The sequence below is a fragment of the Octodon degus genome, unplaced genomic scaffold (assembly GCF_000260255.1).
Source record: "Octodon degus isolate 3935 unplaced genomic scaffold, OctDeg1.0 scaffold00113, whole genome shotgun sequence".
Lineage (NCBI taxonomy): Eukaryota > Metazoa > Chordata > Mammalia > Rodentia > Octodontidae > Octodon > Octodon degus.
Window position 1 is genome coordinate 7,805,332 of NW_004524689.1, and position 18,077 is coordinate 7,823,408.

At 57.6% G+C, this 18,077-nt stretch overlaps 1 protein-coding gene across 1 annotated transcript in view; it reads left to right on the top strand.

The window, feature by feature from the left end:
• Nucleotides 1-15,801, top strand: part of Disp3 (dispatched RND transporter family member 3) — a 26,891-nt gene extending 11,090 nt beyond the window's left edge. The window contains exons 4-21 of the mRNA XM_004639655.2: nt 382-518; nt 1,275-1,409; nt 1,626-1,786; nt 2,905-3,044; nt 3,794-3,942; nt 4,095-4,256; nt 5,045-5,206; nt 6,446-6,559; nt 7,128-7,264; nt 8,738-8,922; nt 10,381-10,511; nt 10,594-10,766; nt 11,211-11,337; nt 11,593-11,738; nt 13,258-13,417; nt 13,763-13,876; nt 14,223-14,389; nt 15,131-15,801. Of these exons, the coding sequence (XP_004639712.1) occupies nt 382-518; nt 1,275-1,409; nt 1,626-1,786; nt 2,905-3,044; nt 3,794-3,942; nt 4,095-4,256; nt 5,045-5,206; nt 6,446-6,559; nt 7,128-7,264; nt 8,738-8,922; nt 10,381-10,511; nt 10,594-10,766; nt 11,211-11,337; nt 11,593-11,738; nt 13,258-13,417; nt 13,763-13,876; nt 14,223-14,389; nt 15,131-15,493 (2,863 nt within the window). The 3' untranslated portion in view covers nt 15,494-15,801. The remainder of the gene's footprint in view (nt 1-381; nt 519-1,274; nt 1,410-1,625; nt 1,787-2,904; nt 3,045-3,793; nt 3,943-4,094; nt 4,257-5,044; nt 5,207-6,445; nt 6,560-7,127; nt 7,265-8,737; nt 8,923-10,380; nt 10,512-10,593; nt 10,767-11,210; nt 11,338-11,592; nt 11,739-13,257; nt 13,418-13,762; nt 13,877-14,222; nt 14,390-15,130) is intronic.
• Nucleotides 15,802-18,077: the final 2,276 nt, after the last annotated feature.

Here is an 18,077-nt window from a genome sequence, read left to right on the forward strand (position 1 = left end):
TTTAAACTGGGAATAAAACTCGGCCTTCTGACCCAACATTTATTGCAGTGTGGGTTTCCTGGAGATTATTTCAGATTTTAGCTTTGGTCTATCTGCAAAAAATATTTTTTATGAAGTATATGTAGGTTAGACCTAGAATCTGGGGTATTTTCCCAGTATCTACAATGCTGCTTCAGTGTTTTCTACCTTACTTTACTTCCAATGAGAAATCTGCTATTGTCCTTATCTTTGTTCCCCTGTATGTGATATGTCTCTTTTTCTCAGACTGCTTTGAAGATTTTTCTCTTGGTCCACATTTTGGAACAATTTAATTATGACACGCATTTTTGTGCTTTGGCCCCTCTCCTGCCTCTCCTCCCTCCATGTCCTGCCCTCCACCAGCAAAGTTCAGGTCCTCTATGGCGGGACAGACCTCTTCGACTATGAGGTGCGTAGGACCTTCAACAATGACATGCTCTTGGCCGTCATCAGCAGCAGCTGTATCGCCGCCCTTGTCTACATCCTCACCTCCTGCTCAGGTAGGGCCTCCTGAGCCCACGTGGAGTCAGCCTCCCTCTCTCCTGCCAGTGTGCTCCTGTCCAGCCAAAGCCTGCATGCTAGAGGACAACAGAATAGTCTTGAATGCAGCTTGACAGAGCTGAGCACAGGGCAGTAGGGGTTGCTCAGCAGTCACCTTACAGTTCTAGGCAAGCAGGCATAGGTCTGGAGGCATGTTGGGCAATTCTTGAGAGTCACACCCCAGGACCTTTTGTCTTTAGACCTTTTTCCATTATTAAGCTTGTATTGATGACTGGGTTCTGTTACAGATTAGTCAGAAACCTGATTATATCCCAAGTCAGCTGCCCTTGGCCTCCAGTTTGCTTTCTCCCTCCACCTCCTCCCCTGTGTACACCAGCAGCTTCCTACTGATTTCCGCATGTGCTTGGCACACTCTGTTGCCCAAGCGAGCACGAAGAGGTAATGCCTTTAAAATGGAAAAACCATGCAGTCATCCATGCAGCAAACACTAATTGGACGCCAGCCATGTGCCCAGTGCTTGAGGCACCTGGATCCAGCAGCAAATCTAGCACAGTTCCTTCCCTACAAAACTCCTGGCCACCTAGGTGGCAGACACTACCCACATAATAGTCATACTTCTCTGCTAATGGTAAATGTCAGTTCTCAAACATGGAAAGCTGTGCCAGAGGGTGCCCAGGCCAGCTCAGGGGCAGCATGAGAGGTGTGTTCTGCACTAGTCCTCCCCATGTCAGGGCCTGTGTCTCTTCCTTGCCCAGTGTTCCTGTCCTTCTTCGGGATTGCCAGTATCGGCCTCAGTTGCCTGGTGGCACTCTTCCTGTACCACGTGGTCTTTGGCATCCAGTACTTGGGCATCCTCAATGGGGTGGCTGCCTTCGTGATAGTGGGCATCGGTAAGTCACCTCCCTTGTGTCAGGACACAGAGGGATTAGCACGGGAGTGGTGGGCAGAAAGAGCCGGAAGGAGGTGAGGGTGATGGGAAGCCAAGGATGTGTAGGCAGGAGGGTGAGATCTGGGACAGGGCAGGTGACTGGTCAGGTGAATCTGTCCACATCCTGAGCTGAGCAGCTGGCTCTCCTGGCCTGTGACCTCTGGGGCTCCTTCTGCAGGCGTGGACGATGTCTTCGTGTTCATCAACACGTACCGCCAGGCCACACACCTGGAGGACCCGCAGCTGCGCATGATCCATACCATCCGGACGGCAGGCCGGGCCACGTTCTTCACCTCCCTGACCACAGCCGCCGCCTACGCCGCCAACGTCTTCTCCCAGGTGGGAGCTGCCGCTGACCCACGCTGTCCCCCACCACTCTAACCCCGCTCCTCTGCCCACCCTGCCACGGCCATGCCATACCTGCTGTGCCTCCTCAGAGCCTTTCTGTCAGGATCACCATCACCAAAACTTAACAAGTAGGAAATGATAATAAAAATGGTCCCTGCTACTGATAGCATCATGTGACTCTCCCTTTATGCTCAGCATCTGAGTCTCTAAAACTCGTTCACATTTAATCTTTACTACTGAAGATCTCATTACAAGACGATGTCTATGTTCTAGTATAGAAACTAGGACCAGACAGGTAAAGTGACCTCTGCAGGCTCACACAGCCGATAGGTGGGGCCTGTTGACCCTGGCCTCTTGCTTCTCTGCATTTTCACCCCTCACGCTGACCTCCTCTCACTGACCCCTGTGCCTCTGGCCTCTGTGGCTCAGGAAAAGGGTTAAGTTCGGGCTGGGCCCTTGGTACTGAAAGAATAGGATACTCAGTGGGTTGGCTAGTGTCTCTAAGGAGTGTGTGACTGAGCCCAGCAGCCACCCAATGCCCACCTAGTACCACTGGGCACTGTGAAATGATTCAGGGCCAACCTGGAGAACCAGATCTAGCAAGCAGGCAAAGCAGACTCAGGTCCTGCTGTGGGACTTTGGGCAGGTTACTTGACCCCTCTGGTCTCACTTTCTTCACCTGTGGATTATTCTGGGAATGATGGAATGATGGTGCACGTATTTCACATGTGCAAGCTTGTCTGCTCATTGATCCTGTTTTCTTCCCACTGGCACATCCTTGGGCAAGTCCATGTGGTTGGTCCCCAGGCTCCCTACTTTGGTCACATGGTGTCATCCTCACTCTTCCCTTTACAAACATATCCTCAGTCTCCAGGTCAAGTAGGATGTGTGTTCCCTGTCCTTATTCACTGCAAATGACAACTGTGAGCACCATCTCTGGGCCAGGCTGGAGAGGGTACATCCACCCCCGCAGTGCCCCAGCTGCTGGTGCTGGCATCCAGCGGCTGTGGCCTTCCTATCCTGCCCCTGCCTAGAGTGGCCTGGGGTCCTGAGCATTCCCTGCCACAAGGGCCCAGACCTGAGCAGCTCCTCTCCACCCCCATCTCCAGATCCCAGCTGTGCACGACTTTGGCCTCTTCATGTCACTCATCGTGTCCTGCTGCTGGCTGGCCGTGCTCTTCACCATGCCCGCTGCGCTGGGCCTCTGGAGCCTGTACTTGGCGCCGCTGGAGGGCTCCTGCCGGGCCAGGTGAGCCGGGCTGCTGCTCCTGAGGAAAGTGGGCAGCTTGCTCAGAGTCACCGCTTATAGGCAGCAGGGCTGGTATCTGATTCTAGAACACCCAGCTCTGGGTTCCCTTGTGCTCTCGGCCTCTGGCAGCATCCTCGGCTTTGTCGTGGTAGAGCTGAGACAGCCTCTCTCCCTGGGCAACCTTCAGACACAGCAGCTGTATGCAGGGCAGACGGGCCAGTGTTGCTGCTGCAGGTCCAGGTGGTGGCCTGGAGGAATGGGCTGGCCATTCCTGGGGCCTGAGGCACAAGGGCCTGCATGGAGCTCAGACTTAGCTCTGTGGCCCACCCTTTTGGGGCCGTGTGTGTGGGGTACAGATTATGAGGCTGCCTCAGAGCGGTTCTTTCTTTTTCTCTTTCTTTTTTCCAGAACTGGGGATTGAACTCAGGTCCTTGCGCTTGCCAGGGAAACACTTACTCTACTGAGCCATCTCCCCAGCCCCAGTTATTTCTTTGATGGTCTCAGCAGAGGACCTTGGGAAGAAGGCACCTCTTCAACCTTTCCCCAGAGACCCCAGCCTGGGTCACCTTCCCAGTAGTCCTAGGGCACAGTGGCCTGTGGGACCTTCTGAGGCCATGCTCCTCAGCTCTTTTCTGTAGAAAGAATTTCTTTGCTGTGGATGTTATTCTTCTCCTTGGCCCATGAGCAGCTCCTCAGTCCCCTGTGTGCTCCACCCTCAGGCTCACTCCTATCCCCTCCTTTCTCTGTAGCTGCCACCAGAAGTGCGGCCGTAAGAGCTCCTTGCACTTCCCTGGGGACGTGTTTGCCACTACCGAGCGAGCTGGGGACAGCCCTGCCCAGGGTCCCATACCCTACCTGGACGACGACATCCCCCTGCTGAACGTGGATGAGGAGCCAGGTGAGAGCTGGAGCAGGCCTGCGCTGCCCTGCGCCGCCAGGAGGTGAGGGTGGGCGGCCTATGAGCCTCACCCTGTATGGGGCTCTGGGAAAGGGCATGGACTAGGCTGGCTTCATCACCGCCTCTGACCAGCGGCTGCTCTGTCCCTGCAGTGTCGCTGGAGCTGGGAGATGTGTCCCTGGTGTCTGTGCCCACCACAGGCCTGCAGCCAGCCCCTGACACAGGTAGCCGGGGCCAGCTTCTGGGGCAGCTGCAGGAACTGCTGCACCACTGGGTCCTGTGGTCAGCGGTCAAGAGTCGCTGGGTCATCGTGGGTGAGTGCCTGCCCTCGCCCCGCCCCCTCTGAACAGCTCCGCCCTTTCTGCAGTCCCCCCCCCCTTAACTTCTCCCCAGGGCTTGGAGGAGGAGCAGCAGCTGAGAGCCCTGGGCTAGAGCTGGCCCCGTCCACCAGGGCCATGGTTCAGTGAGCTCCTGCTGTGTGTATACCCGACCTTCTGCTGGCAGCAGAGCCGAGTGCGAGTGCTGAGCTCTGGAGATGAGTTTGATAGATTGGATTCCCATTCTGCCATGTGCTATCTGTGACCTCCGCTGAGCCAGCCTGGTACTGGGTCTCCGGTTCTGAGGCAGCTGACACTGAGTCCGGGGCCACATTTGCTTAGCACATGGGACTCTTGGTGCAGATGGTGCTCAGTAAGAGCCACGTGCCATCGTCCTCTCCAGTGGGATTGGAGTTGGATCTTCATGTACTGTTGTGTGCTCAAGACCCTGACTGGCCCTAGTCTAGGAAGTAGGGAGGAGGCCACTGGGGACAAAACACAGCCCCCAAGGACCCGGTCCTCCACTGCCACCCCACCCCAATAGCACCTGCACCCAGGGCCAAGCCTGCTAACATATGTGCTTACAAGGGTCACTTAGGACCCAAGCTATAGCTTATAGTCAGACCCAAGTGACTCCAGAGTGACAGCCACTTGTCCCTAGCAAGTACTGCCTACCAGCCACGCACTTGGCCTTTGCCCACTCCCTTGGCATTCCTGATCTGGGACAGGGCAGGCTGGACCATATGGGTTCTCCCTGGTCCCCAGCACAGCATCCTTCCCCATAGGGCTCTTTGTGTCCACCCTCATCCTGTCCCTGGTGTTCGCCAGCCGGCTCCGCCCTGCCAGCCGGGCACCACTGCTCTTCCGGCCCGATACTAACATCCAAGTGCTGCTGGACCTCAAGTACAACCTGAGCGCCGAGGGCATCTCCTGCATCACTTGTTCAGGTGAGGGTCCAGCAGGCAGGGCTCCCCATCACGGTGTGACCTTAGGCCACTGTGTCCTCACATTCCATCAAACAAATACTCACTGGGCTCTTGCTCCACACTGGCTCTGGGGAAACATAGGGGCAGAAGAGACCAGCTTCCAATGTGAGGAACAGGCCAGGGTAATAGTAAGTGTGGACGCTGGAGGAAGACAGGGTGCCTTGGGGCACGATATCATAAAGAGCTTCCTCGCAGAGGCGGCATCTGCACTAAGACTGGAAAAACAGGAAGTTCAAGGCTGGGAGAGGAAGAGAGAAGAGTTGGCCAGAGCAGGGGGCATAGGGAGGACCTGGGCAGAGGGCAGAGCCTGTGCTGAGGAATAGTAAGGCCATATCTGAGTGGGCACAGCCAGAGCTAAGCCTGGCTACGTCAGCTGCCTTCCTTGCTTGGGTAAGGGCCTTAGCCGAGTGTGTGGCAAACTAGTGCAGCTCAGAGAGGTGTCCAGAGTTCCTCCGAACTGAAGGCAGCCAGGCCCCGTGCCAGGCCCTGGGCTCCCTGCCTGGGCACAAGACTGCTGTCTTCTCTGCTAGCCCAGGCCACTGGGGTCCAGCTCCCAGGCTGCAGGGGCCTGAGCCCAAGTGGCCTCAGAGCTCCCAGATAGCACCTGGAAAGCCTGGCCTCTCTGTGTGGCTGCCAGAAGGGCTTCAGCTTCGACAGGGTAGCCTCGGGCTCTGCTCCTGTCCTGGGCAGGTCCCTCAACACCCTTGCCTGCTGCTTCCAGGGGTTGACAATGATGCTCTCCCAGATTACTCCCAGGCCGACATTCTAACATGTGGGGTCTTGTTTAAGACACACAAAAGCCAGTCGGTGCCCCGCCCCAGAGCAGCCATCCCCCCTCACCTCTGCGCTGACACCCGCTTCAGCAGCTGGGGCCTCGGGCCGAGCTCTTTTCCCTGTGCCTGACTCATGGCCAAGTGCCAGAGAGATGACTTCCTGGTTGGCTCTTCACACCATTCGTGGAGGTATGGGCTCATTCTGCCTGATAGGAAGGGGGAGACACAGAGGAGACAGGTGGGGTGCACACCGCCAGGTCTCCCACAGGATAGGCCTGCCCAAGAGGACAAAATCCACTCTTCTACATCTTGGCCAGTTAGGCAGAGACCCTTTCAGTGCCCTGACACCCATCCCACCAGTCTGGCCTCTACCATTGGCCCTGAGCCTGGCCAGGGAAACCTGTTGTTCCTGAGGCGGTGGGGACAGGTCTGTTCCAGGAGAAACCTCACAATCTGCAGAGCAACATCCGGACATCACTGGAGAAGAAAAAGCGAGGCTCTGGGACTCCCTGGGCCAGCCGGCCCGAAGCCACCCTGCAGGGTAAGTGCTGGGGTCGGGGGAGGATGTGAAATCCATCTTGATTCTCCTCCCTGTGTTCCAGGAACACGGGGGGCTGGACACGTGGAGGATTTGGGGCTCTCATTCCAGAAGCTTCCCCAACCTGAGCATCCTCAGGGGTGCCCTGAGCCCTGGCGGCTGGCTGAGCCCTGCTTGGGTCACCCTCAGGACAAGGGGAGGTGGCAGGGAGGTGCTGTGGGATGGATCACCTGTGGGGAGTTATGATGTGCTTCTGCCACTCTCTGGTATCGTCGCCATCTCTGAGAACCCTTCTGTGGCCATTACCAACACCCCCCCACTGTTCACACCATGGTCCCCATCACCACCCATGCCCATCAGGGCCACCTCCTCTCTCCCCATCACTGCCATTCCCATTATCCATGCCACCACCACCTCTGTCATCGCTGACATGGTCCAGTACAGAGGGACAGAGCTGGCACTTGGAGACCAGTCCTAGCCCAGGCCCACCCACTGGCCTGCAGAGCTAACGCGGGGCTGCTCCCGGCCCACAGGCTGTACAGGTGACTGTCCACTCTTCGTTTGTCCCTAGATTCAGTGGGTACTGTGTACATCTCCAAGGTGAAGAGTAAAGGCCACCCTGCTGTCTACAGGCTGTCCCTCAATGCCAGCATGCCCGCCCCATGGCAGGCCGTGTCCCCTGGGGATGGAGAGGTGCCTTCCTTCCAGGTGAGCTTGGGCTGTCGTGAAGTGAGCGGACACTGCCACTGAGGAGGGACCTGGGGGCCACACGGGTGGGCGAGGGCCACACTGCAAGGGGGAAGTGGGTCCTTATGCAGCATCCCCAACCTTGTTGGCACTAGGAACTGGTTTGGCAGAAGGCAGTTTTTCCGTGGACCAGGGAGGGTGTGATTGCCGGATGGTTCAAGCGCACTATGTTCAGTGCACACTTTATTGCTATTGTTGTTACATTAGATTCTTATAAGGAAGGCAGGACCTACACCCCTCGCACATGCTGTTTGCAGTAGGGTCTGCACTCCGATGAGAATCTAATTCCCATTGATCTGCAAGGAGACAGAATTCAGGGGCTCAAGCGAGCCACAGGGCAGGGCTGTTACCGGCGCTCACCTGCTGTAACCCATACCCTTCTGTGGCTGGGGACTGGGGACCCCTGTCCTTAAGGATGGGGCTGCTACAAGCAGATAAGGATGCCCCCTACCCCCTGTCATCCAGGCCTGTGACAGCCGCCTGCAGAGTGGTAGCAGCCAGGGGTTCCAGATCAGCCTGGTCTGGGTTCGAGTCCTGACTCTGCCTTGTTTAACCTCTGTGTCTTTGGGCAGATTACCTCATCTCTCTGAGCCTCAGTTTCCACTTCTCTGAAATGGGGATATAAACAGCACCAGTTGGCCTCGTTGGAGGTATGAGGCAAAGGCCTGCGTGGTGCACACGGGGACATAGCCAACAGCTGTGAGTGGTGTCCGATAGCACATCCTCGTGTTCTCGGCAGCAGCTGTGGTGCCCTAAGGAGCCTCCCTGGCCCAGTCCAGACTCCTTTTTCCCTTCGCAGGGATTGATCCTGCGTTCCTTGAACATGCCACACCCCAGGCGACAACGACACATTGTGCCCCCGTGGGCCAAGGTCTCTGTTTCCCTTGCTGCTCCCAGCTGGCCTTCTCTGCATGACCTCTGCCCAAGTCTCCCACAGCTCCGTGGGCAGCTGTCTCTTGAGTCCTCGCCAGGCTGGGACACAGATGTCCCCTCTCCTACTGCCTGGCCACCCTCCTCAAGGCCCTTCTTTTCCCTGCCATTCACCTTCTGATCATCTGGTCACTTTGTCTAAAGCCAGCCCTGGCCCAAATCAGGTCGGGTCTCTGCCCATCCTACATCCCAGCTCCATGAGGAGTAGAACTTGCCCATCCCACTCACCACTGAGCCCTTCGAACCTGGCACCTTGCCTGGCACAGAGTTGATACACAGCGAACATTTGGTGAAGGAAGAAACGAGGCTCATAGGGAGGAAAAGGATTTTCCCAGTTTTCAGACTCAAACCCAGGCCTCCTGGGCCTCTGCCCGGAGCACTGTCCTCACGCTGGGCCAGGGGCAGGGGGCACAGCGAGGAGGGAGGGGACCAACCCTGAGGCCGGGCTGGGCCAAGGCAGCCTCCCCGAGTCACGTGTCTTGTCTCTGTCGATCCACTGCTTAGGTGTATAGAGCGCCTTTTGGTGACTTCACCAAGAAGCTGACCGCTTGTATGTCTACAGTAGGGCTGCTCCAGGCCGCGAGCCCCTCCCGCAAGTGGGTGGTGACGACCTTGGCCTGTGACGCCAAGCGGGGCTGGAAGTTTGACTTCAGCTTTTACGTGGCCGCCAAGGAGCAACAGCACACCCGGTAACAGCCTCGCAGATGAGCCCGCTCTGTCCCTCTGTGTCTCTGTGTCTCTGTCTCTGTCTCTCTCTCTCTCTCTCTCTGCTTCACATGAAAGATGTCACCAAGCACTTCCAGGAAGCTGCTATCTATTCCACATACCTGTCCAGATGTCTCTGTGCCCAGGCCTGGGGCTGGGGACATGGGCGAAGAGGACAGGCCTGTAACCCACCCACCCACTCCACTGCTGTCCCCGGCTGCTCTACCAGGGTCATAGTGGCTGTGTCACTGCTCTGCAGTCAGGCCTCCACCCCAGGGCCTTTGCACTTGCATCCCCTGCACCCGGAATGCTCTTCCAGCTCCTGTGTGCCTGACCTCTCGAGATTCGGGTATCACCCAAACCTCAGGTCCTTGGAGAGGCTACCCTGAGTAGAAGTCCCTCATCCAGAGTCACCTGCCCACTCTTTCCATGTATCACCTGCTGCTCTTTCTGGCCCTGTCCCTACTGTGACCTGTCTTTCCCTGGGAGCAGTCCCCAACCTACAGGGCACGTTGGTGGGTTTGCCCCATATGTGTCCCCAAGGCCCAGGCCGTGACTGGCATGCAACAGGTGCTCAGTAAATCTTTGTCCAATGCAGAAGCAAGTTCTTGCAACACTTCCTCCTAGGGTGGACCTACACTGTGTATTTTTTCCACACTGAGGAAAGTGACAACTCTCTGCCCTCCTCCAGGCTATAACAGAGTGAAGAACCATGTCTGTTGTAGCTACCTGCTGTGTAGTGAGTCCCTGCCAAGGGCCTGGCCTGCTGTCGGTGCCCAATGGCCAAAGGACCAGAGGCTTCATTCTCTGCCTTTGGGCCTCCAAGGCCCCAGGGCAGCCCGTCCTCCATTGCATTCCCCAGGCCCTAACATGCCCGTGTTCTCAGACCACGTCTTTTTCACTGGTTCTGTGGGGTTGGGGGACAAGGATGAGCCACACAGATGCAGCCACTGCCCTTGGGCCACCCACAGGAGACAGGTGGCTAACAAGTGACCAGCAGCATGAGCACACAGCACCTCCGTTCTGCACCGTGACACGTGGGGACCAGGATTTTTGATGGGACTGGCCTCAGGCCCTCAGGGTCCCACACAAGGCTAAAATGTGAGGCAGAGGGTGCAGCTTGCGGTCAGGGTGGCTGACCTGGCTTGAAGTGCGTCCCTTCCGGGGTGCAGCTGGCTCTGCACGCACACAGGGGCCAGGGCGAGCATGAAATGTTCCACAAAGAGCTGTCAACTCCATCAGGTCTGATGGTCAGTGGGCTGCTTGCAAAGGGGCCGTCTCAGATAGCTCCTAATTGAGGTGGGGCTGGAAGCCCCTGTGCCCGCCGGAAGACAATCTGAGCACACTGTGTCCCTGTTCCCTGGGCAGGGGTGGGATGAGACGGGTCTGAAGACCCCCAGCCCCGCCTGCAGCCTCAGCCCGGGCCTCCCTTGCCTCCACAGGAAGCTGTACTTTGCCCAGTCCCACAAGCCCCCCTTCCACGGGCGCGTGTGCACAGCGCCCCCCGGCTGCCTGCTCAGCTCCAGCCCTGACGGGCCTACCAAAGGCTCCTTCTACGTGCCCAATGAGAAAGGTACCTACCTGGGCTACTCCTGTGGGGCTGAGGACCCAGGGACCCAGGCCTCCCCACCTTACAGCCCTGGCTCCCGCTGCAGTGCCCAGGGCCCGCCTCTCCGCCACATTCGGCTTCAACCCCTGCATGAACACAGGCTGTGGAAAACCTGCGGTGCGACCACTGGTAGATACTGGGGCCATGGTCTTTGTGGTCTTTGGCATTGTTGGCATCAACCGAACCCGACAGGTGGACAACCACGTCATTGGAGACCCGGTACGCAGCTCCTCGGCTCCTCCAGCACAGACAAGATGCTGGGAACCCCGCCCCCTGGACTACTGAACAGAGCAGACTTAGAATCATCCAGGAGTTGGGGTGACTGATGCTTAGGGCCCCTGAGGGTCTGGGACAGAGATGAGTGGTACACAGAGAGTCCCTGTCTTGTCCTGCACCTAGAGTGGCAGCCTCGCCCCTCCCTGTCTCATAACGTCCCCTTCCCTCCACTCGTGCTGCAGTGCTTAGCTGGGTGCAGATGCTCTGGGAAGCGCAGGTTAAGCCAAGACCAAGCCAGATTGATAGGGACATGCTGAGGGTCGCTGCATGATATTGATGGTGGTAGCAGAGAGCCACCTGACACCAGGGAGGGTGGTAGAGGTGGAGCCCAGGACCCAGTCTCCGTCTCACTGAGGGGCCCGGGCCGGCTGTGTCTCCTTTGGAAAGGGCAGTGTCATCTATGATAGCAGCTTTGACCTCTTCAAAGAAATCGGGCACCTGTGTCGCCTCTGCAAGGCCATCGCGGGCAACTCGGAGCTGGTGAAGCCAGGCGGGGCCCAGTGCCTGCCCTCAGGTGTGTGGGTGGGATCTGGGAGTGCAGAGCCAGGCCTCATGACCATGCATGGTGAGGGCTGCCACAGGAAGGTTCACAAGTTGCATCCAGGCTGTCCCTGAGAGGGCCCCACATGCCACTGTCCACCCACTGGCAGATGTGTGTGGCAGGTTTGCCAGTAGTTACAGGTTCTTTGGACACCTGGGTGGCAGTTGTGGTGGGTGGGCTGGGCCACCCCACCCCCTTCTCACCAGCACCCCATCCCCATCCCTGAAGGCTACAGCATCTCCACCTTCCTGAGAATGCTGCATCCGGAGTGCAAGGAGCTGCCTGAGCCCAACCTGCTTCCGGGGCAGCTGTCCCATGGGGCAGTGGGCGTCAAGGAGGGCCGTGTGCAGTGGATCTCCATGGCCTTCGAGTCGGTGAGCCAGACTGCACCCTGGTACCACACCCAGTGCTTGTCTTCAGCCAGTGTCATATCAGACCCAAGAGGGGTACTGAGGACTTTGCCTGAGGTCACAGTGTTAGCGGGTATCAGCATCAAGTGACAGACCAGTCCTCGGCTGCAGAGTTCCATCCTTCCTCGCTGCTGACCAGGTTCATGTCATTGTGGGGCCACCAAGTTGTAGGCTGATAGGAGCCTGGGACAGTGCCCTACGCCACTGTGAGTTCAAGGTCAAGGCCACAGATGTGATGGGCCTCACCAGGTGACCATGGAGGATTTAACAACTACCTACATGTCTCCCTACCTCACTTGTCACCTCTGGACACTTGGGGCTTTGCCCATGAAGATGCCTGCACACACTAACATGTACATTTGGACACACACACGCATGCGCACACACAGGTACACACACATGCACATTTCCAACCTGGGCCCTGCTTTGCTCTCTGAGGCTTGACAAGGCTGTCTCTGCTATCTCCATGCAGGGACCCTTGGCCAGTCCTCCCCTGAGCTGGAGGGGACAGTGCACAGTGACTTTGAACATATCCTCATGTGCAGAATGGGCCTGAAGCCCCCTCCCCACAGCCACAGGAAATAGCAGGGAAAGCTCTAGGGGTAAGAAAAATAGAGACCAGGTGACAAGTGACAGACAATGCCTCTTCTCCAGCCCTCATCCCTTCTCCCTTCATGGCATCTGTGTCACTCCCTTCATAGGCAGCTGAACCTCCAGGCCCTGGGCAGAAACACCCCAAGATGCTTACACCTCTTTTGAGCCCCCAAGCTAATGCAGAGGCCAGAACAGAGCCCCAGATAGGCCCTTCAGTATAGGTGTTTGTTCATTTACTGCAGTAAAACATATAGTATCAAACCTACTGACTAAACCAGTTCTTGGTACACAGTTCAGTGGTACAAAGGACTCTTGTGTGACTGTCACTGCCATCCATCTGCAGAGCTTGTCATCTTCCCCAGCTAAAACTGTCCCGTTGAACACCAGCTCCCCAGTTCCTCCTCCCAGCCCCAGCATCCCCATTCCACACCCTCTGTATTTACTCTAGCTGTCTCACCTAAGTGGAGCCGCCCAGACTTGTCCTATCCATCAGTGTCAAGTCCCCAGGGCTCACCCTGGGGTAGCTCAGGAAGGACTCCTCCCCTCTTGAGTTTGAAGGAGAAGGTTCCTGTGCTCAGGAGTCCAGGACAGGGCATCACCTCCAAGCTGACCCTGGAGATGGTCACAGACTCCATATTTAGCCAGGCCAGATCCCTATGGTGTTGTAGGTGGGGAGCGCAAGGGCTTCTGGGAGCTGAAGTGGTTCTATTGGGAAAAGCCAAGAGCATGCCACCACCGTGAGGCCCGGATGCTATGTCCAGAGGCTGATGCAGCTCTGTGGGGCTGGATCGTCACTACCCCCCCCATAACCCACAGGCTCCATAGGGACCCCAGCGCAGGCAGGGCAGGCAGGCCATAGCCCCCTGTCTCACCCGCCCTGTCCCCGCAGACCACATACAAGGGCAAGTCCTCCTTCCAGACCTACTCAGACTACCTACGCTGGGAGAGCTTCCTCCGGCAACAGCTTCAGACTCTCCCAGAGGGCTCAGCCCTGCACCGCGGCTTCCAAACCTGTGAGCACTGGAAGCAGATCTTCATGGAGATCATAGGTGAGCACAGGGAGGGTGGGCGTGGAGCAGGAAGGGCGGCCTCCGGGAGCCATGCTGTTGTCCCTAGTCCTGGCCAAGAGCCCTGGGGCAACGTCACACAGTAACCGACCCTGATCAGAGGCTTCCTGCTTAGAGGCTTCTGGCTATGCTGTCTGGTCTTGAATTTGGCCACCTACAAGGCAGCAGTTGTTACAAGCCCTTTTAAGGTTCCAGGCCCAGTGTTAGCTCTGGAACTTCTGGTGGGAGGGGGCTGGTCTTGTCCCTGGAGAAACATTACAAGGCCTAGAGCAGCACAGCTGGTGGGGAGCACCCATCTGTGAACCCCTACGACCTTTCCCCTCACAGGAGTGCAGAGTGCCCTGTACGGCCTGGTCCTCTCCCTGCTCATCTGTGTGGCTGCAGTGGCCATTTTCACCACCCACATTCTGCTCCTGTTGCCTGTGCTCCTAAGCATCCTGGGTAGGTGGGTGAGGGGGTGATGGGCTGGGCTGGAGGGGAGCAGGAATAGGCAGGGTCTCCCTGGGGGCTTTCAGTCAGCAAGATGCCCTCACTATCACCACCACCCAGGCAAGAAATGCCACCTTCAGTGCCTGTGGCTTCGGGATGTGTACCTCAGGAGGAGCCAGGTGTCCCTGTAGAGTAGCGTTCAGCTCAGTTCTGTAGTTGTCTCCCTCCCGCCAGCCTGGGCTTTTGTCCTTCCTGTTACCCAAGGTGGAAGCTTAGCTGGAGGCGAGCCCACTCTTCACGGGCCCTCCAGGGCCATGTGGGAGGCCTGGTCCCAGCCGCCACCCCACCACCCCTGCAGGCATCGTCTGCCTGGTGGTGACCATCATGTACTGGAGCGGCTGGGAGATGGGTGCCGTGGAAGCCATCTCCCTGTCCATCCTGGTTGGCTCTTCCGTGGATTACTGCGTGCACCTGGTGGAGGGCTACCTGCTGGCGGGAGAGAACCTGCCCCCGCACCAGGCTGAGGTGAGCGCCTCCTGCTTCCCCAGCACAGCTGTGTCCTAAGCAGGCCATGTTCTAGGACTGAGGGCTCCCAGTGCTGGCCTGCATGGCCCCAGAACACACAGAATGCCGGCGCAGCAGAGGGCACCACAGGGCCCAAGGCAGGTCTGTGTCCACAGCCTTGGTCTCCCCAGAGAGCAAGCTCTGTTTGGCTCATGAACTCAGAGCCAAAACCAGGCCTGGTGACTTCATTTGTGTGTTTGCTTTTTGCCTAGTTTGGAATTGAATTGGTATCAAGACATTCATAAACATGTAAAACAGTAAGTCATTTAGTGGCTTTTGGCCAAAAGAACAAAATTGAGCCAAGGGTGGTCTCACTTGCCTAAAATACCAGCTATCAGGAGGCTGAGGCAAGAGGATCACAAATTCAAGACAACCCTGGCCAACTTAGTGAGACCCTTTCAATATATAACAAGGGCTGGGGGTGTAACTCAGTGGCAGAATGCTTGCTGAGCATGCAGGAAGCCTGGGATCCCCAGTAGCACGTCAAAAAACAAAGGCTCCAGTTAGGACCTCAGTTCTGCAGACCCCCAACCTCCAACCCCCGACAAAGGGCGGCATTCACTGCACCCTGTGAAGCAACCCTCCTGTCATCCGCTTACAGGACAGGGATTCAGGGGGTGGGGGGATCTGGGGGCAGGGCTGCATGCTGGGCTAGAGAGTCCTAGTGGGCTGGGACTCAGCTCTCATTCTCCGCTGCCCCAGGACCCCCGGGCGCAGCGCCAGTGGCGGACGCTGGAGGCCGTGCGGCATGTGGGCGTGGCTATCGTGTCCAGCGCCCTCACCACGGTCATCGCCACCGTGCCGCTCTTCTTCTGCGTCATCGCCCCATTTGCAAAGTTCGGCAAGATCGTGGCGCTCAACACGGGCGTGTCCATCCTCTACACACTCACCGTCAGCACTGCCCTGCTGGGCGTCATGGCCCCCGGCTCCTTCACCCGGACCAGGACTTCGTTCTTCAAGGCTCTGGGTGCCGTGCTGCTGGCAGGGGCCCTGGGGCTGGGTGCCTGCCTCGTCCTCCTGCACAGTGGCTATAAGATCCCCCTGCCCAGCGGGGCGGCCCTATAGCCCTGCTGGGTCCTGACTCGTTTTGCACCTTGGCCCAGAGGGCAGGGACCAGCCCACCCCAGAGGTCCTTGCTTCCCAGCCCAGCTCCACCAGCTCTACTTGTTCCCAGCCTGGCCACACTGGAGCCCACACCACATGGCCCACAATGTGGTCTTCACAGCCAAAGCTGAGCTGGTCCTGACATCAGCTGTCACCATGCCCAGCCGGGCCACAGCCGCCTCGCTGGGCCCTGTCCACAGTGCCAGGGAACAGGTGATACCTTGGGGTCGCCCTGCATATGTTCAGTGCTCACAACCTTCTGGAGTAGGGGTTTCGGGTGCTCCATTCTACATATGTGGAAACTGAGGCACAGTGACTGTCCTGGGTCTGGGTCAGCATAGAGCCAGCAGTGCCACCAAGCCCGGGCCTCTCCAGTGCCTCTGCAGCAAGAGCACAGTGTGTTCATGGGTGGAGACCTCACACCCTGCTCCTTGTCCCCTCCCCGCATCCTGGGCCAGTGCTGGGTGACACCTGCATCCTCTCCAGGCCTTTTGTTGCAGCCCAGGGAGGACAGAGGAACTGCCCTGGGGTTGTGCATGTCCCAGTCCTGGCCCCAGCCTGGGGCCGCCTCTGAGGCCCTCCTGGGGTACAGGATTCAGCATGACCTTCCCCACACGCCCAAGCCCCACTCCCCTGATGCAGCTCTGAGGGTGGACTTTTGGGGGGCAGCCTTTGTGGGAAGAGTTGGCCGTGCCTGCCGCCTGCTCACGGCAGATGGTTTCTATTAAAGTGAAATGAAACTGCAGACCGCTGCTATTAACACAAGCATTTGAAGCATCGTTGGCTCCATCCCATTCTTCAATTGAAAGAGCTGAGTGCTTGCTGCCGCCCAGCCAGAGCCTGGTACAGAGCTGGCCCTGGCCTCGGATGGGTGTGGAGGGGGAGTGAGTCCTACCCTCCTGAGGACAAGGTCACAGGTGCCCTGGGGACCTCTGCCATACGAGGTGCGCCTGAGCTGTTTCTGTCTTCACGGGCCCATCTGGCTCCTCTGGTGGGCTATTTGTGAGCTTTCTGAATGCCTGGCTCTGTTTTGGGGGTACACAGTGGAGTTGGACACCCCAAGCTGGGCCAAATCCCTGAGGGTAAGAAAGAAACGTAGGATGGTACCAAGGACAGATGTGCACCATTGTTTCGGCCCTTGCCCACCTAGTGGGGAGCAGTGCTTGGTGCTTGCTGAAGGGATCTCAGACCCCTAGACCCACCCTCCATGGGGGGAAATCAAAGAAGCCGTTAGTGGTGCCAGCTGGTGCCCAGCACTGCGCTGGGTGCTCTTGGGCTGACATTTGGCTCTGTGACCACCAGAACAAAGCCCCAGCTGTTGGCTTGCCTGGTGGAAGCGAGTCCCTCTCCTAGTTCTGGAGAGTGCATGTCCAAAATCAAGGGGCTGGCAGGGCTGGCTCCTTCTGGATGTCCCGGGCCTCTCCAGCTTGTGCTGGCATCATGATCAGCTTGTGGATCCATCACTCCAGGCTCTGCTTTCATCCACATGTCCACCTTTTCTGTGTTTCTGTTCATAGCTCCTCCCTTTGTTGTAAGAGGGACATCCATCACCCTGAGTGGGGCCTACCCTGATGCCTTCACTTTAACTTGATTGACAACAAAGCCTCGGTATCTAAACTTGCCCTGGTTCAGCAGTGCCGGGATTGACTTCAGCATTTCCTTGGGGTGGAGGGGGGCACACTTCATCATGTGGCCGGCTCAGCTCAGAGCAGCTCATGGGCTCACTCGGAGAGGTAGTTGCTCTCATACCCATTCCACACGTGGGGTCTGAGACGCTGACTGGCCTGGATCATGCAGTTAGGGACTGGTGAGCTATGCTTGGTCCCCAATGCAGACGGCTTCTCGCTGTAGTTGTCACAAAGGCAGATGGTGGTTACAGGGAGGTCCGAGGCTGGTGGTAAGATCCAGAAGCCTATTCTTCAAAACCCAAAAGGAAACCTCTTGTGTTTGTAAAACACTGCACAGTTGTATTTTCCTTCTTTGCACAGAATGCCATGGCAGAGGGGAAGGGTCCTGGCCCGGGGCACACTCGCAGCATAGACCTGGGGCCACATGGTCCTCGTGTAGGGGCCACATCAGCAAGGCCTGGCCTCACCCAAATGCCCATTGCTCCCTGTAGAGCATGAGGCTTATGGGAGGAGCTCAGGGGAGGGGGGAGGGGCCCGCAAGTGGTCAGGACACCTACTTGAAGCAAGGGCTGTCATCTCAAGTCCTTGTTCTGAGACCCTCGCAGTGACACAGCTGTGATGTGGAGGTGGGTCTGTTTGTATATCATTTGCATGCAGCCTGCATGAAGCCACTCCATAAAGAGCCCAATCTTGGCCCATTTACTTTTAAGGGCCAGCTCCTCCTCCTTCCCCTTGGCTTCTACCTTTTCGGTGACCTGGGGGTATGAGTGGGTAGATGAGTGTAGAGGAGGCCACTCTGCCTGCTATTGCCACCTCCTCTGAGGTGGCTAGGGCTTCCTGGCACCTGTGCGACTGCTCTGGCCCTCAGGACCCCTAAGGTTGGGTTCCATGTTACACTTGGGCCCCAGAGAGGGGAC